The sequence below is a fragment of the Dipteris shenzhenensis genome, chromosome 29 (genome assembly GCF_047967505.1).
Source record: "Dipteris shenzhenensis isolate YYH24624 ecotype China chromosome 29, Dip_SZ_1.0, whole genome shotgun sequence".
Lineage (NCBI taxonomy): Eukaryota > Viridiplantae > Streptophyta > Polypodiopsida > Gleicheniales > Dipteridaceae > Dipteris > Dipteris shenzhenensis.
Window position 1 is genome coordinate 35,076,060 of NC_141624.1, and position 25,340 is coordinate 35,101,399.

The following is a 25,340-nucleotide window of genomic DNA, read 5'->3' on the forward strand; positions in this document are numbered from 1 at the left end:
TATCCTTTAACCCTTACATCTTTAATTTCACATGAATTACATCACAATGAACAATCAAAATATGGTTTGAATTTAGTATTCTACATAATATTAGGTCCCCTAAAAACTCATGCTACTCCATAATATCTTATTAAAGAGATATACAAAGTATGGTTGAGTTTAGAACTTGTTAGGCACGTCAAAGAATTTACAAAAGATTAAAATTTAACTCGTCAACATACATTAAAATTTACAAAAGTTCTCGCTGTTAGCATTCATTAAAATTATATTTAAGACCATAGATCATAACAAGTATAACTATCTGGTTCCAAGGAAATCTAAACATATGATTTCTAGTTATCCTTAGACTCTAGGACTTGCAAACTCTAAAAAAATTATATATTTCTTGTTTTAATTAAATAAATCAACACACTTCCACATAAGCAAGGTTCTGACAATGGCAAGAAAGAGTATCACCAAGGGATGTGTGTGTGTGTGTGTGTGTGTGTGTGTGTGTGTGTGTGTGTGTGTGAGTATGTGCGCACGCGCGCAAATGTGTGTATTTTTGAAGCCCAAGAAAAATTACTCCTAGTATACAAGTGGAGCTGGCTGGCTGACTCTCTCTCTCTCTCTCTCTCTCTCTCTAAAATCACTCCTAGTATACAAGTGGAGCTGGCTCTCTCTCTCTCTCTCTCTCTCTCTCTCTCTCTCTCTCTCTCAAAAATCACTCCTAGTATACAAGTGGAGCTGGCTGGCTGGCTGGCTCGCTCACTCTCTCTCTACACACACACACACACACATATGATACAAAAAAAAGCTGTTCGGAATTTTAAGTACTAGCTTTATTCTTTGGAGTTGAAACTGGTGTTGTGTCACAATGAAGCAGCAAAATTCCCCCATTTGTTGGAATGAAACAAGAACAGTCGATGGGAATCAGGAGCAGAATTTATGGCTATCCGTCAGAGATGCACTGATTTCTTGACAAGTTTTTAATACTGAATTTGGTAATCTATGCACACATCGCACCAAAAGTTCACCATACCTCATTGGACACTAAAGATGAAAATCGATCAAAACTTTAAACATGGAAAACTTAGCTGCAGGCATCATCAGTACCAAGTGGCTATTCATAAATGTAGCACCCGAAAGAGTATGAAAAATGCATCCATCTTCCCGATCCATGCACTATCATTGCTGTATCTCATATCATAGCCATCTTGCTTAGAATAAGAAGCATGTTGAAAATCATGAGTGCACACTTGGAAGGAAAAGCATTACCAAAGCACAGATTCCTAGTGTTTTTCAAAAGAAAGTAGAGCTTGATATTGAGTATTGCTTCATGCTGGTACTCAGATGGATAAAGCTCTAGACATAAATGTGTGTACAACGTGCACACTTTTGACCAGAACAGGAAGGCCAATCGTGTGCCATAATCTACATATCTGGCAGCTCAATCATTCGCAAAGCCCACTGGCTACAATAGACGGCCTTGCCTGTACCTTGGGAGTAAAAATCACTTTCCACTAGGATCATAGTTTTCAAATTGATCAAGGTTTACCTGGAAGGAGGGGATTCTTACAATATGTGAGCATCTTGTTCCTTGACATACTCATGTAACTAGTTACTAGAGTGGCTACGAATGACTAAGCAAACAAAATCAGATAGGTTGGCATGAAGTATCCTCTCCAACAAGTCTCCCTTCAATGACTCTTAGACAATTTTTAAGGGGACCAAACATTTGCAATTCGTTGCGATCTCGAAGGAAATATTGGTGTTGAATAAGCTCCGAGTGCACCTAAATATGACAAGATACAGAATGATCAATTGCTTTATGCCAAGTATCTGAACATGTTTGGATTCTCTTTGTCACGCTCCAAATATTCTCGAGCGATCAGGTCTTCAATCCGTTTCTTGATCACCTTAAAATCAGGCTGTTTCAACACCAGTTGTAGATGAGTTTTTACTTCAAAACAAGAAACATACAATATAAAACCAGAAAGGGGCAGGTACCTACCTTAAACATGCGTCCCAACTGTTCTACACACTCCAGGACTAACTGTTGGTGTGGCAGAACTTTGCGACTCTTCATAATGCGAACGATAGAGGCATCAATTGCATATCGCCTGTCTTTGTCCACATCCTCAATAACTTTCTTCTTCTCGTCCATTGGGGGAAGGGGAATCTACATAAGATTAAATTATCAGCAGATGCCAGAGATTTAAGAGGAGCACGCATGATCAGAGATCAGCCGGCTTATTGAATACCTTGATTCGCCTCATCTTGTCAGTAAATCTAGAGTTGAACTCAAAGAAGTCATTAGTGCCCACTGCCTTTGTGTTGGGGTCCTTGTTGAGAATCTTGTACTTGGCACATGATAGTGAATGAAGCAATCTTGTAACATCCTCATCCGTAAGGTTCAACTGGCCCTTAATATCTGAATAGCTGAGCCTATCTGCTGCATTGAATAATAGTAAAACTGCAGCCTGCACCAGTAACAGCAGACATATTCACTCAAAGGGCGGGTGTACAAAAAGTTTCAATTTATTTTTTAACATGTAGCAAAACCCATACCTGGTAAGTGGTGACTATAAGTTCAATATGCTTGGGCTCAAACTTTCCAATAATGTTACATGTCCCAAGGGAATATATCCATGTCAGTTTCCGATGCTTTGTTTTGGTCTGGTAAAACTCTTTGAAAGTTTCCACACACTTCACCTGCAGATTTACCCGTACTCTTTAAAATACACGTAGAAAGGGTAGTTTCCCCCTGGAAAAGCAAGCCTCAAAGCAGCACCGCAAATTATAAAGGGCATACCATTTCTGCAGGCAATGCTAGATCTGAAGATTTGTAACTAGGCCAAAACCCAGTTGTTAACACAGTAACAGTCAAATCAATGCCAGGATGTGACTGAGAATTTTCAGATAGATAATCCTCAAACGAAGCCTGGTTCTCTCTTGCCAAAGTCAAATCAGTCACCTGCAGACACTCAATCACCACATTTCTTAAAAGCAGAAGAGAACAAAAGGGAAATCATGCTGTATGATTAGATTGGCCATGTTCTTGAAACCACCAGGTGGAAGGTGCTAGCCACAAACCATGCCCTCCATTTTAGAGGTGAACTGTCCTCCACATTGTTGCTTTAGTTTTGTAAGGATACTCCGCTCATGATCGTCATTCGCACTTTTATCAAACAAAAGCCTGCGAGCAAGTTTCTTCCTGCAGATAAAGGTGAAATGAGTTACAATCAACTTCAACTTGGAGTTACTTTCGAGGAAAGGATTAAGCCTTGGATACTTCTCCTACCTATAGAACTCTGCAAACAGGTCCTTATCACTAATGTAGGCAAGGAGTTTGACAACCTGCACAAAAGAGAATGCATCAACTTCTCTGTCTCTCTTTCAACTATTCAGAATGTTCTGTCAAGAGGAATGACTTCATTAACGAACCTTTTCAAGCGTGTCCTCAATAGCTTCATCACTTAGTTTTTCACTGCCACCTTTCTTCAAGAGGTTGTCACAAAAAGTTGCCAAAAGCTCTGCACTTGTGCTGCCTGCAACACCTTTGTTGCAAAATACTTCAAAAGCTTCTTTTAAAGCCTGCGAGTTCACATGATGGAAAATATCAGCTGCTTCAGAATGTCACAAAAGGTAAAGGTGAACTTCAGCTAAAAATGGTATAGGTTTTTTTAAAATTTGCGAGTCATACTTACCTTGTGAAAAAGAGAATGATGTACAAAGCATTCGCTTACATACTGTAGATATTTGTCATGCAATTCGATAACATTGCGCACAAAAGCCTGCAAAAAAGACTCTAAAATCAATTCCACATGCACCAAAGATGACCTGACACCCTCAAACAACTCCTAAACATAAAAGACTTTTAGCAGATCCTGCATATGAAGTAATTTCCTTTTTTCAATTGGGTTGATTAACCATCAGACCTACTTGCCTTAGCCCAACAATATGTCTGTTCTAAACGGGTCTTAGTTTATGGCTAGACATTGACCACCTTTCAGAATTTGAAGAAATTGGGATCTTCAAGTATTGGGACATTCCTGGCCCCGACTCACCTCTGTCATATGTTGCAAATTCTTTTATGACAACAATAAGTCATGAGTTACCCTCTCCGAGACCAGAAAAAAAAATTTCATGCTCATTTGCAGAGGTACTCCTGCCAGTCCCAATGGAGCTACAATCTTTTGCACAATGATCCTTCTTACATTTCCATAGTCCGGCGTTAATACAGGCCAGCTTCTATAGACTATGTAGACTAGTGAATCAAGCTGACATCTTGCACCACAATATGTGAATATTGGAACTTTTTCTCCTAAAAATCAGAAGGAAGCACACAGGTGCAATGTAAGGCATGCACGTCTTTAGTGAAACTGCCCCGTGATGCTGAATTTACAAAAGACGTTGCAGGAATCAGGCATTTATTGCAGGTTTTGGTTGCCTCAGGCCGCATGCCAAACAGTAGATGGTCGTAACAGCAGTTTATTTCTGTGTTTAACAAGCTGGAATAGTTTTCAAAAGCGTTGCAATACTACTTTGCAGTTTTAGGCGCATTAGGATAAGTGATTCTGCAAATTTTGGATAATATGCAAAATCCTATCGTCATAATTCAACTCTTGCAGTAGTGCAGTAAATTGCACTCCAAAACATTGTCTTGTTTGTTGTATGAAGGAGATTGTAGGTCTTGTGGACGCATGCATATTGGAAGGGCTATCCAACTACCACATCTGGAAGCACAAGGTACAAAACTGCATCTTAGCTATTGCTTATCAGAGATTGTGGATGGCATAGAAGGCACGTGCGAAAGAAATAGCAGATTTTGTGAAGAGGTAGAACAAGGAGAGATTGTGGTTGGCATTGAAAAGAAGCCAAAGGCAGGTGCTAAAGAATAGTAGATTTTGTGAAAAGGTTAAAAAAGGAACTTGCAAGTTCTCTGTGCAACAGCATGAGCCAATCCTGAAGCCACTTCAAAAGTCCTGAAGAAATCACATGCAATAGAGATCATGTATTCTTGCTTTAAAGAAAGGGATGTCCTCTCTTTGACAAGGAAGATTGAGGGAATTGTTGAGTATAGTTGAAGGATCAAAGAATCTGCTCAACGTGATGAAAATGATTTGGCCTAGATCATACTTGATAGACTGAATCATACATGGTTCTTTTCTATCAGCAGCCCCGTATCACAAGCAAAGCTCCCATCATTTGAGTTCAACAGAATGCAAAAAAGTGCTTAAAGCTTCGGTTCCTAACGAGGAGTATCATAAGGAAGATGTAAATAAATCATAGAGGGTTCAAGGGGCCATGCTTATATTGTGGGAAGCCAGGTGACTTCACATGTAGTGGAATCCACATCCCATGCAATAGATCCCAACATCCTGTCTTGGATATGACTGGCTGTACACTGTATAAAGTATCAGCTACTGACTTCACACTGTATACAGTATCAGCTGTGGCTACCCTCCTAATAGGTGTCACCACCGTTGCAAGATGATGTGAACTCATGGTGTAAAGACCATGGAAAAGAGACCTGAAAATGAACAACGTACTGCATTTGATGAAGATAGTTGGTCGGATGTATAAGTATTGAAACATGAACTCACACAAAACACTCACATGTGATCAAAAATGTCCAAAAATGATAACCTTTTATTTCCACTTTAATCACGCAAATGATCAGAGTAATTATCCTACATTTGATTGCTAGTTTGTTGATTCAGATGCTTTGTGCCATAGAATAGACTGATCTAGTCACTGAAAAATGGATAGACATTAGGACAATCCAAAAGTGACTTATGAAATGGTCAAAACCTGCTTATCAAAGGAACTGAAGACATTCTAACATGCCTTCTTGATGGAGAAAAGAGATACATTAGAAATGTGTTCTATGTCCCTAGATCTTACTTTAAATCAATTCTTTGTTAGATTCTAGATCAGCAAATAAAAGTAATATCTGATGATACGGAATGTTTCATATAGGATAAGACATAGGACAATAAAGTAATAGCTGAGGTGTCAAGCTAGGAAATCTGTAGTTCCCAAGGAACGCAGGCTGCAGCTCCCCCTTCTTGAAATGGGGGAACGCCATTCCAAAACATCATACTGAAGAGGAATGCATGGAATGCCCCCAAAACGTCCTTGTTCCAGTCAAGGTCCTTTTTCCAAACAAAAAACCAAATGCCTGTGAATGGCATTCCGGTGTCCCCGAGACATTTCTACCCCAAGCATTCCGGTTGAAAGTACCATCCACTCAATCCCCACTCTCCCCTCCACTTTCCATTCCAATCAGGCCACTCTCCCTTCACCCTCCCTCACGCTTGAGCCTTCTACCTTACCTCTCTTCCCTCAAGCTTGAGGCTTCTACTTTACCTCTCTTCCCTCAAGCTCCCTATATTGCCCCTTCTCTCTTTCCCTTGCAAGCTTTTTTCCATCACCCCCCCCCCCCCCCTCTCTCTCTCTCTCTCTCTCTCTCTCTCTCCACAGAGCACACACGATCAAGGTCCGCCCTATCTCATCTTTCCACAAAGGAGACAGCCAAAGACGAGGAGTCACTCTGGACATAGCCCAACGGGTCCAGAGATTGAGAAGACCACATCCCCCGCCACAACGTGAGGCAGCTCGACAAACGCAGATCCAATATATTTTCACAGCTCACCAGAGAGCAACCACGGTGCCGGGCTTGGGCTTTTGAGTCCCAGCTCTCAATTTGCTTCAATTTGTATTTGATTTTTGCTTGAGCTCTTGAGCTCTTTAGCTTAGCATAGCTTAGTACTCAACAAGGGCCCTAGCACACCCTCCCAAGGACCTCTCTCTCTCTCTCTCTCTCTCTCTCTCTCTCTCTCTCTCTCACACACGCATTCATCTTCTCACCTTTTATCTCTTTGACTCTCTGGTTCGACGTCAGCCTCTATTGGGGCTTGATCTATCAGAGATAGAGTGGGCTCGAGTTGAGAGATTTCAGGTTCTCTGTCCATGTGGAATGCCTAGGTCTACCTCCACCATGCTCTCCTCATATGGGGGCTTACAGATGGGGAGGTGACCTTTCCAACACCCCCTTTCACCGACACATCTCGGCCCAATGCCAACACGTTGATGACAATGCTGCAGTGACTCCCAGGGCTCCGTCATGCTGACGTACTGCAGCCGTACCTTTGCTGATGTCACCCGCCATGTGTCGCCATGTTAAGGGCCTGTTTGCAGGCTATGAACCTGCCCACTACCCTCTCCACTTGGCCCGCCATACAGGCGCCTCCAGTTGCGCCATGTCGCTTCTACCAGGTCCTTCAGCGCCTGGATCCCATGCTTGTATGCTGCCCACATGGCAGCTCATGAGCTGCCCATGTGGCAGCCTCATTCTCTGTCCATGTGGCAGACTGTCCATGCCTAGGTCTACCTCCCTCGTATGGGGGCTTACAGATGGGGAGGTGACCTTTCCAACACTATCATAGGATTTTTACCCCACAACATCCTCATAGGGTTGACACCCTCTAAAGAATTCCACTCAGAGAGTCTTTTTCCCCTTTTTTACGTACTGACGTTGTCATGGGCAGGATTAAGGATTTTGTTGTATGCAACATGGGAGTTGATGCCCATTTATTAGCTCCACCCATCAGTTCATTGTATCAGCTTATTTTAGGCTCATAGACCCTTTTTTGTGTTCCGAAGAATAGACTTTCTTTTTTCTTTCTTTCTTCAATGGCCCCTCTCTCTCTCATTCATATTCTCACCTTTTACCTCTTCAATGGACCCTCTTGGAAGGCATTGAGATTGACCCAAAATCTCCTTGGCGGGAGGAGATTCCAAGTATGACAATGTGACAAGAGAAGCATGCCATTGAACTATTGCTCTAGTAAAGCAATAAAAGACTAGGGGCTTAGGTCGAGTGCAAGCTCATTTATTAGTAGTTTTATATGTAGATTGTTACTTCCAATGGGTAGCAATGATGCCTTTGCAACACCAATAAAGGCTCAACTCTATAAGTCATTTGGCATGGCAAATTTATCCTCTCATTGATTATATCTAAAATATATTTTAAAAAGGTTTAACATGGAAGAACATAAGCCCATGAAAGTGAATAATTTGATAACTTATGGAAACTCCGCTTTGGGGGATGCCAATTTGTCTAGGCATGTTGCGGATAGCCTAATTTACTTTACCACTAGAAGACCCAACATCACATATGTTATGCACAAAGTGAGTCAGTTTATGAAACAGCAACGGAAGTAACATTGGAGAGTAGCCAAGAAGAGCTTTGAGGTATCCAAAGGCTACCATGCACTATGGGTTAACCGTTAGTTTATACCGAAACTGAAGATTATGGCTCTACTGATGCACATTGGGATGGACAGATGGATAAAAATATTGCTATGTGTTCTCACTTGGAGCATGTGTTACAACCCGAAGGTCATAGCATGAGCTAGCATTAGTGATAAGGTGAGGTCCAAGTAGTGGACCCTTTTTAAGGGATCAGTTTATACTTTAGGACTATTTCTGTCACGATCTGTGAAATGCCCCCCACCTTCTAGCGCCTATCTGATACATCTCTTTCCACTAGAAGGATATCCATGCACGTTGTGCATGGAAGAGATAGAGAGAATGAGCGTAAAATTTTTTAGCGCCAACCCCACCTAAAGTCATCAGTGGCCTCTCCATCTCCCTCACATCACGAGTTGATGTGAATGGACACGACAAAAATCGTGTCTTTGAGCTTGGGCTGTCCCAAACCCAAGGGATGCACCTTTTCCACCATCGGACACACCTTTTGATGAAGAGTTTTGACTCCTCCAAGGCCTAGCAGTTATTGCAGCCTTCGCAAATCGGTTTTTGGCATCTCATAAGTCGCGCCCTCTTCTCGAAAGTCATGCCTGCTGTTCCGTACAGTCTAACAGGCCAATTCTGCCCCTCCCTTGCCATTTTCTGCTTGCCAGCCCACGTCAAGCTTGCCGATCCCTGTTTGCAGGTTTTTGCTCAGCCTTTGGCGGCCTTTCATAGTCACGCCAATCATGCCCTCAGCCTTCTATATGTTCGCCAGCCTCTGCTCAACCATGGATGCGTTCCATCGCCCTCAAGAGTGACAGCCTGACGCCAATCTCTGCACAGCCTGCTAGATCTCTTCACCTCGGCATCTCAGCCTGCGAACAGAGGCCTTGTTGTACAGCAAATTCCCTCAGCCAACCCCTCTTGTACAAGAAAACCTCGCCTCTATCAACAGCTCAAGCCCCAACTGGTTGATCATGCCATTGTTGGCGACAAATTTCTGCCCACAACCGGACTGTTTGGTCGCTGAATCGCCTCCCTCTACAGCAACCCTAATTTCGAAATTTGAACCCTGACTATTGTCTTCTACCAACTCGACATCAGGACCTCCTTCAACTCGCAATTGATGCTGTACTTTTTTCCAGCCCGAAGCCCACCGTTGGTACATACTTTTCAGCAAAGTCTGGCAGATCTAATCTATTCCAGGTGGATTCTTTCCATTCTATTTCTAAGGATTCTCTTTCATATTGTTATTTGCTGCTCATTAATAATTATCAAATTACAGCAAATGAAAGCCCCCTCCTTAAAGCATGGAAACCCCTGGTAATGCCCCAGTCCCCTCAAGGACACCCCAGGCATCATCTATCACACAATATCGTGTTCATTGCACAACCAGCCCATTTCGGAGCTTTTGCATTGTGGGTCTTCTGTGTCACATGCCCTTACAGCGATTTGGACCCTATCCTATACCTTCTGCGTGACCTCTATTACATTACTTCCTCAGCACAGTCCAGGTTGTGTTTCACGAGACACGTAGATACCCAGAACCCGATATTCCTCACGAGTTTGCTGTCCATCTTTGGAGAGACTTTTACCCCTCAGCTTCAGCATCTCCAGGGTACTCTCCACCTCCTTCAGCTCCCAGATATCCTCCTGCACAAGTTTTACCTTCCCCAAGACAATATTTACACTCTGAAGGTACTCCTTCTCCTGGATATCCTCCGCTCCCGACAACAGCTCCTAATCCCTTCTCAAATCCGTGGACTCTGCAACCTAACCCTGTACTCTCACAAGCAGTAACACCCACTTCGGCATCACCAGTGTTACCTCAGACAAGACCTCCTTTACCACATTTCCACAGGTGGTTCCATCCGTCCTCGCATGCCCCCTCCAACATGAGCAACCTCAGGGAGCAGCCCGGATCTTCTTCTAGGAATGGTACAAACTAGAGCGCATGTTCGTGCTCTTCTCACAGGGACCTCAGATATGTCGCAACGCTCGCGTGCAACCTCTCCGGAGATCAACGACTCAAGTTCAAAAAAGACCCCTGAAGTCAACTTACAAGGCGAAGCACTACTTCAACTTCAAATTTCCCAACTTCAGGACAGCATCTCCGACTTGGTCCAGAAAGCCCAACAACTCTAGGATTCTCGCAGTATCACACATACAGAGGATGATGTGACACCACTAGACGACTATGTGGACTCGTTCCCACCAGAGGTAGAAAACACTAAACTCCGTGTCCTCTACCGCTTACTCCAAGCTTCCAAAACTAAAAGACTTGACATTAAACTTCCGGAAGCCTACACTGGTCGACAAAATCGCAAAACAGTTGACCAATGGCTCGCAAAACTGCGCATGTACTTTGATACTGTTGACCTCACTCAAGGCAAAAAGATTGCTTTGCCAACCTCCCTCCTCAAGGATACAGCTTTCCTATGGTGGCAACGACGCTTAAAGGATGGCAAAAGTGTGTTAACATGGGGACGTTTTGAACACGTGCTCCGTAAGCAGTTCATACCTGCCAATGCGGACTTCCAAGCACGTTCAAAACTCCGACAGTTGGAGCAAACGGGCTCCCTGTCTTCCTACATCTCTCAGTTCACCACATTGGTGCTAGAGATCAATGGTTTAACTGATGATGATTGCCTTCATGCTTTCATCTCAAGCCTAAATCCCTCGTTACATATTGATGTTCTCAAATCAAACATCACCACCACAGCTAGCGCTATTGCTTACGCGGAGCGCATTACCGATTTCCAAAACACAAGGAAGCAGAGTTCTAATAGAACACAGAACTCTACTATGGCTAAGGGTGCTCGCACTCAAGATAACCCCAAGTTCTGAAAAAACTCGGGTAATCAAGGTCAGCGACAGTCTCAAGATCCCCACAAGTCTCAAAAATCGTATGCTGGATCCCAACAGAAGCACTCCTCCAAGGATCGCGACTCTTCCTCTTCACAAAGTCATGACCGTCATCACCAACATAAAGGTGCGGCCACTGAAAAGAAAAACAACTCCAGCACAAAAGAACTTCGTACCGTCAGTACAGGCGACCATAGATGGTTCGATTGTCCCAAGCGACCAAAGTAAAATTCCAATATGAAACATAGCACTTCCCAAACAGAAGATGCTACCCCAGCACAAGACAAGAACGGCAAAGCTGTTCGAATGACAAATACCATCCACATGAGCCTTGCCAGCAACCCCGAACCTTCCTTGGCCACTCAAGTACTTTGTGTCCAAGGATCGATTCGTGGAACTCTTTCTCGGTACGATGTCATACTCAGACAACAGTGGATCTACGACTATGATCCATCAATCAGTTTTCGCAGCCATACTACCCAGTTTGTCCACCAGGGAAAACTTATTGAGCTAACTCGTTCTAGGGACTCTCCTTCAACCCCAGTTGCCTCTGCCCTACAAGTAAAGAAGTGGGTTCGTAAACGTCAAGTAAAGACTTCACTTCTGTTGGTTACGGCAGTAGAGGAGACACCAACAAAGGATCCTCCTGAGTACCTCAACCAACCTTTTTTCCAGCCCTACCTGGATATTTTTCCACAGAAATTGCCAAAGCAGATTTCTTACAATTTCCCATGTACAAGTGGCCTTGGATTAGGGATGCCCTAGGTGAGTCTATCTAAGGGCTCATTTATGGGTGATCCCTTGGGATGAACTCTGTGGAATACCAAGACCTAGACCAAGGCCTATGCCTAGTTTGGCTTAACACCTAGACTAGTGACAAGAGTTTATGGCCGTGATGTTGGATAACCTCAAGCTCGGAGAGTGATCCTTCATACTAAATCTACGGCTATGAAAACCAGCTCTTTGTTGTAATTCATGTATTGAAGAAGTGGAGGCATTACTTATATAGCTCCAAGTGTGGTGTATGTGGATAACACATCAATTAAGTAACTCTCTAATGCTTCACAGTTATGTGACCATAAGGCTAGATGGTCTGAGCGCATGCTAGATTTCCACCTTGAAATCTGATACAAAATAGGATCCACTAACGTGAGGATTGATGCTTTAAGTCACATCGGTTATGTGAACTTTATGAAACTCACTACGATCCCGATCTCTTTCGATTCCTTAACTTCTGCCATATTTAGCAGCAAGTCCCAGTACAAGTATGCTTGGATGAACCAAGTGGTTCAAGTTTAAGAGAAAGAGAAGTCTGAGATCACTACTCCATCCGGAATTGTCTCTTGTTCCAAAAGGGGTACATACCAAACATCCAGGACACAATGCACACAATGAAAAGCCTTCTTAGACTCCCCTTGTACTAGACATCCTAAGTTTCAACAAATGTTACCTTTGGTCAAGCAAAATTTCTATTGCCTCGGGTCCTGTCCTACTGCTATCGTGGTGGTCGAAATGCATGGTCCGGCCAAGTAGCAGATCTCTTCACGAAGGCTCTATGTTTGAGAGTGCCAACAACACCAAGTCAATAAGGTGGAACACCTAAGGCAAGGTGGCTTGTTGCATCCATTGGAAATCCCAGATAAGAAATTGGATAGCATTTCAGTTATGTGCAAATCAGAAGCCGTCACCTCCTGTATTTGCAGAGGCCAGAGAGCCAATTTGTTTATCTCAGAATCCCAAAAGATTTTGGAGCTTTAGTCCCCTTAAAAGCAATTCAGTAATCCAAGCACTAACCTTGTTTTACAAATTCCTACAGCATTTCAGTAGCATAACTTGCATAGGGAGCCTGAGAGCTATGTTATGATTCAGAAGTGTAGAACCCACTTAATTATTGCACCCTTTTATTTCAGTCAGCTCACTAAGACAACGCTAAACATTACTGAGACACTTCTTGGACTCTCACATCTGTCACATGGCTCATGAAGATGACATGAGAATAAAAGGCAAGCTAACTAGAAGAAATCGTCACATGCCACGAGGCTGGACTTGCAATGTGAAACACACTTAAGAATCAGCTTTCAGTAAATACTTGAGCACGTCCCCACGTAAGGAGCTATTCTAGACACTTGTAACAGAAACATCATCTGACAAAAACGCATATGTGCGCGCACGTGCGTGCGCGCGCGTGTGTGTGTGTGTGTGAAGCAACAAGGAGTGCTACCTGCTCTGTACCACCAACAGTATCCTTCTTCTCTGCCTGCAAATAAACAATGACAATAATCAGCACAAATATCTATGGAGCGATTTCATCAGCTCACTTTCAGTCAATGGATGGGAGCCCTAGCACGGTGAAACAAAAAATAAACCAGCCTTTGATAATGTAATCAATTTCATTTGATGGACAAAATTTCATAGAAAACCCTTCAAAACACACACAGCTGCAACGCTTTGTAACCCTGGAAGTACCTTCTTGTTGCTTGCTGCATCTTCAGCCTGCTTAACGAGTGCAGTCCCTTCATCAGTCACATGCTGCAAAACAATGAGCAAGACTAAGATTTGTTAATAAAGAATACATTCATCTTAACTCTGTCAACGACAGGAGTTTATAAAGATAAAGCTAAGTTACCAATCAAATGTACTACTAAACTAACCTTAGCACCATTTTTAGGCAAGGAATATACCACCCAAATCACAACGTTGAAAAACAGCATTTAATCATATTATCACCAATGCACAATCATGATAGCATCGCCAATGCACAATCATGATAGCATGGACGGTAATTCAAGTCTTACTCACTCCCAAAGTAGAGATGGCCTTAATCATAAAATTCATGATATGCCTAGGAGTGATCCATTGTACCAAAAACATGCCACAGGTGTTTTAAAGGGCACCGGGTGTACACAGAGAGCAGGAAACTCAAATGTGTCCTATCTCATTGAACTCACCTTATGGTTACCCTTGCCGAATTTATATGATCGTTATCAAGAAATATTCCTTTTTCCTGCGGATTTGAATTGTGGCTTTTCCTTGATACAGCTTGTGCATCATTAGTGTATAAAAAGGTTGGCACTCTTTGTCCTTCAGGGTCAATTGCATTGAACTTTCTGAGTTGGAAGGATACCCTACACCATGGCCTGGACTGGATTCAACATGCCACTAAAGTTGGGTACCCAATCTCTACTGAGGTGTCACCCACACTTTCCCCATTAAATGGAAAGGATGTACCAAATGGGATGGAAATGGCATTGCTTGGCACTGGAAATAGATAGTTGGAAAAACCTTGGGAGTGAGGAAGTGGAACAAAAAGGTTAGCAGTTGTTAGTTCCATGAAATGCAGGGAATGATGAGTCCGAGATGGGAGTGAGTAGGCAGTAGACCAATCAAGTGTGCAGGTGTTGCCTCATAATTGGGATTACTCCTATACCAAGCACTCCAATATAGTTCCATGCTGCAGGTAGACTTGTAACCGACAAGGGGCCTGGAATACTCTCATTAACTGTGCCCGTCCTAACTACTGAGAGCGGAAGCGTGGAATTTTGACTGGAGAGAGAGAGAGTACCCGTCCTAACTACTGAGAGCGGAAGCATGGAATTTTGAAGAGAGAGAGAGAGAGAGAGAGAGAGAGAGAGAGAGAGATGACTGTAGACAACATGTTTATGCTACCTACAATCTTCATTCCTTTTATTGGGGACTTGTTGTACATGTTCTCCCTCTGCGTTCAAGAGGGCTTGTCTGAGTCCCACAGAAGAGGTATGCTGAGGCCGTGAAGCTATGCATGGGCCAAGGCTATGGCTCAGGATATGCCGAAGAAACTATGACTGGTCTGTCCCCTTGGGAGGATACAGGCTACAGGAGCTGCTGCAGGAGAAGCTGCTGCATCTGCTCTTGCGGAGACTATAGGCTACTGCTATGGGTGAGATCTGCTGGAGTTGATGCTGTGACTGTACTGCTGCGGGTTCTGCAAGGGCTGCTAATGGCCTGGGGCATGCTGCTGGAGGTGGATGCAACACTAGAGAGGCTGCTGCTACTCCTGGGAAGGCTCCTGCTAAAGGAGGAAATCCTTGAGGGGCCGCTGCTACACTGAAGGATGCAAGAAAGAGAGAGGAGCGGTGGGTTTTAAAGGGATAGGGCTGCTGACTGGTGGACCCCACAAACTGACCCGACCTGCTCTGCACACTGCCGACGTGCTGGGTGGACTGCCAAACTGCTGACATGGCTGCTGACCCGGCCTGCCACGTGGCAGTCTGTGATTGGTCCTAATGTCTGCACCTGTCTGATGACTGCTGACTGTGCAGACCTGCTATGCTGTACTGCTGCTGCTGTGGGCTGCAGTGGACTGCGGGTGGGCCTTTCCATCTATATGCTGCACTAAGATGGTGCGCTCCTGCCAATTGTCGATTGCCCGGTGGTCAGCGAGCCATGGTGCGCCTAAGATGGTATCTGCTGGGCCTAACTGGGTGACAATAAAGGTACGCTTTTCTGCCATCCCATTGATGTGGACCTCAACATCCCTTACTATTGCTGTGGTATGACTTGGTGGCTTGGTACTCCCAAATGCACTGTGGAGTTGCAAAATGGCCGACGGTTCTGTTGGAATCTGGAGCATTGTGGCAAGATACTCGTCCAACAAATCCTCTGAACTCCTAGCAATTAGTTTAAGTTCAAAAAACAGATTTAAAAAGGGGACGAGCTTAAGGCTTAGGAAATATGTGAAAAGAGAAAGTGGAGGTGTGAAAATAATAAACAGCCATGCTGTCCAAAAACACAATGGGCCAGGGGCTTGAGGTGAGGAAGTCATGAAGGCAAAGGTAAGAAAAAAAGAGACGAGTGAGGTACAAAGGGAACAACAGGGGTGGAGAAGGCAGAGTTATGAGCCCAACTATACATCATGTCTTGCAACATCAGCAGAGTTTGGCTGTCACATTTCAGACTTCCTAATCCATGCAATGTCAAAACCAAGCTCATCCAATGTATAATTCATGGCATTTCATGCAATGTCAGCACAGTTTCGCCATTCCTAAGACAGGTATCGGGAGTGCCGCAACCCTCGACATGCGATTATTGAACCCAATCGAACCACAACTGGTATGATTCATGGCATTTCATGCAATGTTAGCACAGTTTCGCCATTCCTAAGACAGGTATCGCAAGTGCCGCAACCCTCGACATGCGTTTTTCGAACCCAATGGAACCACAACTGCATGTGGAATCCTTTGTAGAGTCCCTAATCCATTGCAACTATTGGGATGAATATCACGGCGTAACATGGAACGAACAAAAAATGCCCCACTCCTTTGATACACCACTTATACAAGCCACTATGGGCTGAGGCAAAGGCTCACTAAGACCCTTTGCTGAGTCCTTGATAGAACTTCTCAATGAATCTCAAAGTAGCAGAGGCGGGACAACAATTTGATATTAACGAGGAAGGCTGTTCCAAGTATTTCTACCATCTGAGTCACATATTTACGTGCCAAAAACTTAAGGTCTATCACACATTAGAAAGGCATTTGACTCAATGCCCAGAGCATGTTTATCCATGTTTCCTTACATTCAATGCCATGCATTAAAACCATGATTGGCCTCTATGAACCAGGCTTTCAGAGGGTTCAAAAATATGGAGATTGACTGTCAAAAAATGTTCATCCAGGTCTTCTAGCATCTACAATGAGTAGGTTCCCCCTTGGGCATCTAAGAGGCAACAGTTTTACCTTTGCAAATGCATTGCTGTTTTAGCAATCCTCTGCTCTCTATGCTCAAGCACTCTCACTAAGAATCTTCTGTTTTTAATAAACCCACGCTTTCAAAATTCTAGCTTTTCTGCCTTTTTGCCCCGTGATACTTCTTTTTTATTGTTGCACCTCGTTTCTTGTGCACAATCCTCCATCTCTTCTTACATTGTATTCAAATTTCAAAGCTGCCATAGTACTCATCATCTTATTGTATAAATAACTCCATTCAAACTTTTCCCCAAGAATTCTGGGCTGCAATTTTCATTCAGATGTTTTAACGCCCATCACCTGTTTTGAACAATTTCAGTTGAAATTCCTCACGATTAATTCTACAGGAACTTGTGATTAACATGGTGGTTTTGTGTGCTATAACCGTCATTTGGAAGCATTCAACCAGCAGTACCTTTACAACAAAAAAATTGATCATTGAGTGCACTCATTGATGCCATGTGGTGAAATTTGATGCATAGTGGACTCTTGTTATATGTATCTGCCTAATTTGATCTTCAACTTTGGACCTTGGAGCTTTGATACAAGGATTTAGCATCATTTCCTGTGTATCATTTTCCATCCAAAGGCATTTGATAATTCTCAAACATTTCATTTTAGGTATTTGGTGTGAACTACGCCTCATGTAATATTGGTTCTCAATATGCTTCCTAGGAGCCTTAATGGTTTCGTTTCCACATTCATATTGCAGAGCAATCCAAGCCACTCACTTTTGAGGAGCCATGGCCGATGCACATGCAAGAAGCAGCCAAAGAAAAGAAATAGATGGACAATAGAAAGAAAGAAAGAAAAAAGTTTATTAAAGTCTTCAAAAGACCAGTGGGTCTATGAGACTGTGAGAAACCTCATACAAACAAGTTGAAAGGGTGGGGTGGAGCTACTAAACAACCACCAACACCCATATTGCATGCTACATAGCCATAAGAACATCAATACAAAGTCATGACATAATGTCAATATGATCTCATCAAAATACAAAGAAAATCCGGCCCAATATCATGGAGGACCTAGCCACTGGTTAGACAGTGGTAGAAAGAAGTCAGAGATGGAGTGTTGACGACTATCTTTGGGCGCTACTCGGTGTGGTCTCCTGGCAAAGGCTCTGCGTCTAGGTAACCCCTGTCGGTCGTGCCCCAACCCTGAACATGAAAGGGATGTCTCCAAGTGTAATCTATGAGTCTGTCCTCTATCGGGTATGTTGCGTTACTACCTCCAAGTCTCGTATGTGTCGCAAGCCCCTGGGATGATAACCTATGTGGTCCGACTAAAAAACTCTGTGATCATGCTCACAAAAGAGTTTGTCCAATGTCAGTGCGCCTCATCCCTCTCTCTGTGATCTAAGTAAGCGCTTTCAATGTCTGCCCCATGGATGAAGCCGGCCAAACATCTCTGGTCTAGGATGGCGAGGAAGCGGGAGACTGGCCCAAAACTATAGCCTGTCTCGTAGTATACTGGACATTTGAAGATGAAATGCTCCTATGACTCAATCTGAGTACTCCCTCGGATCGTCCACTCTCAATGCGAAGTCGATGTGAAGAAACCCGAAACTACCCAATAGGGATCCTCAATGAAGGGGGGAGGTGAATCCGAGTATATCCACGAGGATCACTAAAACCCTCATCAGAAATACGTAGGCACTGATGTTTTGTTTTGAGAGCCAGCTTTGCTGTGTGAGGCACTTACACCCACACCCACCAGACATCTCAATTATCTCTATAGAAGCTAAGCTTCATCGAGAGTTTACTTAGTTCCAACCAAGGGTCCGGAAAGTGTGTAGCTGTAGGAGGTCCTCGTGTATGACTTAGTTAACCTCGTGATACCTAAGTAGGCGAAATGGCGTGTCAATGATGTACTAGAAGGGGCAAAGTCTATCAATATGGAGCCCCAATCTCTCAAACCACCTGCATGTGTGTGTGTACCAGCATCTCTGGTCACCCTCAGCTGCTAGGCCCATAGAGGAGAATAATGCTAGCCATGGCAGTCTGCGACGTCCTTAAGTGCAGTCCCTGTACCCTCTGACACGATATAGATACATGATGACATGGAATGTTGCATCAAGCTGTAGCAGGGGTGATCCAAACTCATCTAATGGGGAACCGACAACTTACTGCGAATCATCCATGACAACATGAGAACTTGGAAACGCTCACTCTACATCCAAGAGATCCGACCCCAACAAACGCTGCCATACATCCAAGGTGGTTGGACCAAGGAGTTGAATAAGAGGGCCATGGTCTTGGAGTCCTGAAAATGCGAGTGTAAGCACAAGAGGCATCCCTCTGCTGAGACAAGCTTGCATAGCCGGTCTCATCAAAAATAGGGCCAAAAAACAGAACCCCTAGGTATGTGTAAGATAAGACAATCTATCCATCAAAGGTGAATTGCTCTCTATGCATGGCTGCTCGGGAGGTATTGAAGATCATAACCTTGTTTTGCCAAGGTTGACCTTCAAATCATGTGATTCACAAAAGGACTGTAGTGCATCTAAATGTCTCTGAAGGCCCTCTGCAGAGGAGGATAAAAGCACCAAAGTCCTCCCAAATCTGCATAAAGGTCTCGAGCTCTTCTATGTAAAGGCCAAATAGGGTGGACGAAAGAGGACACCCTTGTTTGACCCCAATAGTACTCACAATCTCCTCTGTCTATCCAGTCCCTATCCGGACTCTGCCTGAGACTCTCTTGTAAAGTGCCATGACAGCCCAAATGATCTCATGGTCATAACTCAAATCCTGCAATTGTCTAATGAGGCGAGCCCTCGGTACCATATCCAAGGCTTCTCGAAAATCCACAAAGTAACAATAAACCTTCTACTTCCGTGCCCTGGCCTCCTCGATGATACATCTAAATGTAAGTATGTGATCCATGGTCCCATGGTCATAAATGAACCCGGCCTGCCCCTCTCCCTGCATCTCTGCGAAGTGGGTAATCTCGATATCAAGAACTGCTGCATAGATCTTGGACATGACATATCCAATCATGATGGTCCTATACTTCTCCGGATTCATGGGATCGCCTACCTTGTGAATAGTTGAAATGGTGTTAAGGGTCTAGGTGCATGGCAAACAGCTTCATCAAAGAGCTTCGCTAGGATCGGGGCTAGGATCTTAATCCCATATGCAATGAATTCAATGCATAAACCCTCATCATCTTTCAATCGGCAATTCTGAAGCTTCATAAGGGCTAATACCACCCTTAGTGAAAAGAGTGAAGGAGATGGGTCGAGGTGAGTGTAAGAGGTCAAGAGCGGGCTGATGTAACAAAGACAAGGAATTTATTGTATCAAGCAAAGGAAAGGCGAACAACCAAAACAACAAGGGGAAACCTGGACAAAGTAATTCCAAGAAGAAGTTAGTAGGACTCTCTAGAAGGTGGAGGCAAGAAGTAGGACTCTCTAGAAGGTGGAGGCAAGAAGACAAGGAAGAAATCCATCTACTGCAATGAGCCTGGACACATAGCACATGATTGCAGATTAAAAAAGATGGATCCACAAAAGGAGGACCAGCCTAAGAAGCAAGAACAAGGGGTGGTTCAGGAACTATCCTTGGAAGTTGCCCCAAGTATTTCCAAGACAAGATTTGCAGACAGCAGCGTGACTCTGCAAATGTCAAACAGTGAGCATTGGTACACAAAATCAGATCCTTTGTGCAGGCAAACAACAGCAAGTGTTACTTAGATTCCCAGATTAAGGACGGGGCCATAAATACTAACAGGGCTGAAGATATCAGTGAGTGCCGCTTTCTTTAATGCCTCCTTAAGTGGTCCCTCTTAATTGGAACTTCTCCCTCCCCCCTTCATCCCTTAGTTTAATCATGCCCTTCCCCTTTTCTTTGTACCCCTCTTCTCTTCTCCACAACTAATTAATGGGAATTTCCCATTTTTCAATGTATGGGGGGACATACTCACAGTATAGGACATGATGGCACTCAAGCAATCAAGAAGCACGCTTAAGAGTATATATTCTCAAATTTGATAGGTTGCTATGGAGTATTTGGATGTCCTGGAGTTCTCAACAGGGAGAATGGAGGTCAAAGATGGGCTAGACAATCAGAAGAGGGAGCTTCAATGCAAACGCATGCGACACCTACAGCTTGATGATTGAGAGTTGACTATGTGGACCTCTTGAAGGCTACCATGATGACACGGTCAGTTCTCAAAGATGCCACCCCAAGGAGATCCAGTTGTAGGATACTGGAGTTCCATTCAGCAGACTCAGTCAAGGCCTTCAGGTACAGCAGTGTCAGTCACTGACCTTGTGCCCCCATTTGCACTAGGCTGGTGCAAGAGACAACCACGGTATTCTAGAGACAAACGAGCTGGATGGCCCAAATTGGAAAGGGGACAACTCAAGAATCCGGAATAGGACACCCTGTAAAAGCCATCAAGCACTCAGGCAGTTACATGGGGAGGGGAAGAGTTCTCGACTTTGACTCTCAGGTTCAGCTTTCTCCAATATCCACTTTTGGGCAATGCACAGATGGCTGCAAGCACCAAATATTTCCTACATACAGTTGGCCAGGCTCAGACTGTGCACCTGAAGGAACAACTACATAAATAAGCACAAAAGTAAAAGCTTAAGCAACGTGTTAAAGTACAATATCTTCTTCACTTTCATGTCAAAAGTGTAGCAAACAAGGCATGCACGAAGGTGCATGTGCCCAGTGGACCAAGTGACGTTACTTTGATGTGCTCTTTCAATCCGTGTGACTGAATATCGTCAAAATATATGAATGATTCCAAAGGAGATCTACTTTGCTAGCAAATCATTTGCTCCTGCAGCTACGACGAAAGAAAATCCCAAGGACAAGAGTTACTCGATAATATGAAGAACGAGACTTTAACAGCCTCTCTCTGTCAACAAACATACTGGACTCGGGCAAGATTATGTGTTGTTGCTTAGCGGGATGCCTCCAACAACGCCATGGTTGCCTTTCAATATTATATGATATTATTAAGGAGAACACATGCCAATGGGGTTACTGACGCTGTCAAAACTGTGAGAGGAAAGGATTCACAGCATTGCCAACAGTTTGAAAAAACAACTGACCTTTCTAAAAATGTTCGCTATAGGGTCAAGGCCCCTTGTTATCTTGCAAAAGAGCCTATACATCCTTGAAAGGTCCTCCACCTACAAACAAAAGCAGTAAGGGTTTTAATTAGCCTTGCTCCCAGTCCAGAACTTCTAAAACCCAGAATTTAACAATGGCGATCTCAAAACAACTCCTGTATCATGCAGCTTCCAAAACAACAGCAAAGCCAAAACGTGAAACAGGATTGACCTTGTCATCCCGGAGCAGTGCATGGCATCCTGAATGTTCTTTCTCCAAGAGCTGCTGTTCATACTGAGAAAGCAATTCATGCTGTACTTTCTGTAAAACAACATGAGTTTTTCATTGATAAAGATCAGGACCACAGAGTTTAATCTCTCAGGAGTCAAGACCCCAAGGCAAGTCTTCTGTCAATTAAAGTTTCCAACCAATGGCTGCTGTGCCTACACTCATTCCAGCCACTGCCTCCAAAGACCATTCAGTGTTCAATTCTAGTACAGAAGCTATGTTCCAAATTGTTCTTATGAACCCCTAACGCACTTATAAACCCCTAAAAACACTAACGTGCACAAGGAAAGGAAAAGAAAATAAGCTTACCTCCAACAGCTTTGGTTCACTGGTTGAATGAAGATAATGCCCAACCCTTTCCTTTTCTCGCTTCAAACACTCCTCAGCCTAGATTTATGAAAAAGCATCCAGGGTGAGCTTCATCAAGAGAGGGGGAGGGAGAAAGATGGGGGAAGGAGGAGCAGAGGAGGTGGGAGGTGGGGGTGGGGGTGGGGTTCGGCGAGTGGGCAGGCACGTGGGTGGGTGGGTGTCTGAGAGAGAGAGAGAGAGAGAGAGAGAGAGAGAGATGAGTTAACATGTACAACATCGAGACTGCAGCAAAGAACGTAGTACCTTGAGCATATAATCAGGGCATGAATCTTCTTCTATCCAAGAGGCAGCCTTTCGGGAATAATATGCGGCAGTATCTTGCAGCATAAACATCTCAAAATCATTCTCATATGCTTCCATTCCTCCCATTCCTATCTCCACAAATATGCCTAGCACATTTTTTAGCAGGGCTCGATCGATCTGCTCTCCCTCGCGTTCCCGATCAATCTATGGACAGGGTAGAGTACAAAAAACTGTAAGAGATACCACTATAGCAATAAGGACATTCAACAATAGAAAGCTGTCAATAGCAAAGAAGCCTACCAGCATAATCACAGCATCCTTGACATTGTGCTTCATCTCTTGATAAACCTGGATGCAGAATACAAAATCTCCGCATCAGATACTTAACATACACACAAGGCAGTGATCTTTCTTTCCAATACCACAAAGTTTGATACAGTTCCCCTTTGCACAGTGGATCAAAGATGCATCTAATTGCCATCTCTTCATTAAGGTGGGACTAAGTTACGAAAAGTAAGAATACAATCATGAATTCTCCATTGCAAAGTTAGGCATTACCAGGTCCCGAAAGCATATAAGGCCCACTTCATTCAGGCCTGGAAGAGATCGTCTCGCGATGAAGTATCTATCCAAATAGTTGAAAAACCGTGATAACCATCTCACCATGATCTTGTGATTATCCCAACGGTGTACCAGCTCCCTCAACATAAACTCGTCATGCTTATCCCTTAGAGCAGGCAAAACCTGCCACAATCGCAAAGGCACTATAATACTAGGAGAACCAAATTGCCAAAGCTAAAAGAGGAAACCAGCGTTCGCTTAACCACAAGAATTCTGACAAAAGCATGGCACATGCATACCACGGAATGGATGTACTCTTCAAACGATTCTCTGTACCGGTCGTAAAGCTGCTGTGAATAGTCTTGAGGGGGTTTTTGTGTGCACATGTTGTAAATCGTTCTGAGGACCACGAGTCAAGAGAGCCGCAAGCAAATAGTATAATAATTCTAAGCCTCGGAATTCTAAACACCGTGATCTATTCATGCTAACGAGCCACGGGCGTTGCATATTTCCCAAGACGCGGAGGACACAAAATGCGACAAGCGACAAAATATCGAAGCACAACTGAGGCAGGATACGTATAGAGCATCATATACTCCTCGGGGTTGAATTGCTGCTCGGGAAGGCCCTCGAGGAGGTTCTTGAGCTTGGTGATGCCTTTCTTCATGAAATCCCATCCTTGTTCGAGCTCGATGACCTTACGTTCGGGCATCGTCATGGCAGGGGAGGGGGAAGGGGGAGCGATCGAATTGGGAGGAAGCGAAAAGGGTAAGGGGGGAGGAGAAAATCAGAGGAAGTTAGGGCGGAGGAGGGAGAAGGAAGGAGAGCATCGTGGAGAGCAGAGCAAAAGGGAACGAGGGCACAAAAGCCCCGATGATGTGTAAGCGCATACAAAACAACAAAGCCAAAGGTTGCCCTTCTCTCAAACTCCTTAATTACAGTCTTCTTCTTCTTCTCTCTCTCTCCCTTCTTTTCTTTCCTTCTTTTCTTCCTTCTCTCTCTTCCTGTTCCCCTCTTTTCTTTTAGTTTTCCCCTTTCTGGTCTCCCCTCCCCTTTCCTTTCTTTTTCCTCAAGAGTCGCCTGCCATTGTAACCCTTGGTTCTCTCTCTTACCCCCCCCCCCCCAAACAATCATCCAGGTCCCATGCCCCCCCCCCTCCCCGCTTTGCTGCGCAACATGCCCCACCGCACACATTTCCTGCACCCCGCACACGTGCATTTCCCTCGAGTGCTGCTGAACTGTTGATGTGTATTTGTATCATCTGTTATGGCAATTAATCGCATCGAATCCATGCATGAATGTGATGCTTATACGTCACTAAAATCGGTCGGTCACTCATTGATGTAGATGGAAGTCCTTCATGCTCAGAGATTACCTACAAATGCGTATGAAAGTGGAGTGTGATCCGTATAAGCATGCGGTACATCTACATCCATTCTCTCAAGACCTACGAGGTCAAAGTTAGCTTTATAAACTACCCTTTGGCAATAAAAGATCAGAGTAATTTCTCTTTCCACTCACAAATCTCATCTGGAGTCAAGGCTGGTATATCATTGCTATGATGTGATTGTGAATAGCTCCACGATGGAAACTCCTTGGTGTTGTGTGCTAGAGGATGTGCCATCCAGCATGCCTAAATATGAGAACTCTTTGAGATGCCACTGTGGGGCTAATGCTCTAAGCTGCCATTGTGAAGCTTTTACTAAACCTGCCAATTTGTAGTGCTCCCTCTCAAAACAAAGTGCCTTGTAACCATAATCCAACCTACGTGGATGTGAGAGGAGTACTTAGCAAATTACGTGAACCAAGTCATGATGGAAGGACTATGTGCCAAAGATGAAGCCTAGAATAAGACAACGATGATAAAATGTTAAGAATATCCAAAAAACGATATAAGGTAGCACCTCAAATTTATATTTGAGCTCATTATCTATTGGTTTGGTTCTCTTATCAAGTTCATGAGTGACCAAGAACACTATTGTAG

The 25,340-nt window shown here is 43.9% G+C and overlaps 1 protein-coding gene across 1 annotated transcript; it reads right to left on the reverse strand.

Annotated features, from left to right (window-relative positions):
* Positions 1–1,181: 1,181 nt before the first annotated feature.
* On the reverse strand, positions 1,182–24,314 carry CUL1 (cullin 1). The gene is made up of 19 exons (XM_087400942.1): positions 23,935–24,314; positions 23,656–23,755; positions 23,354–23,539; positions 23,096–23,143; positions 22,796–22,999; positions 22,493–22,570; positions 22,127–22,216; positions 21,895–21,975; positions 13,573–13,635; positions 13,328–13,363; positions 3,690–3,776; positions 3,427–3,576; positions 3,284–3,339; positions 3,076–3,196; positions 2,795–2,956; positions 2,551–2,694; positions 2,244–2,462; positions 1,994–2,161; positions 1,182–1,910 (listed from the first exon to the last, which is right to left on the reverse strand). Exons 1-19 carry the CDS (start codon positions 24,072–24,074, stop codon positions 1,809–1,811), a joined length of 2,235 nt encoding a protein of 744 aa, XP_087257068.1. The 5' UTR covers positions 24,075–24,314; the 3' UTR covers positions 1,182–1,808.
* Positions 24,315–25,340: the final 1,026 nt, after the last annotated feature.

Bases quoted from the DNA above. Each gene is read 5' to 3' on its own strand.
- CUL1 (XM_087400942.1), bottom strand. From the start codon at position 24,074: ATGACGATGCCCGAACGTAAGGTCATCGAGCTCGAACAAGGATGGGAT. The intron at 23,144-23,353 runs GTAATGCCTAAC...TTCTGCATCCAG, and splicing joins TTATATGCTTTCGGGACCTG to GTTTATCAAGAGATGAAGCA. The intron at 3,197-3,283 runs GTAGGAGAAGTA...CTTTATCTGCAG, and splicing joins CTGTTTGCAGAGTTCTATAG to GAAGAAACTTGCTCGCAGGC.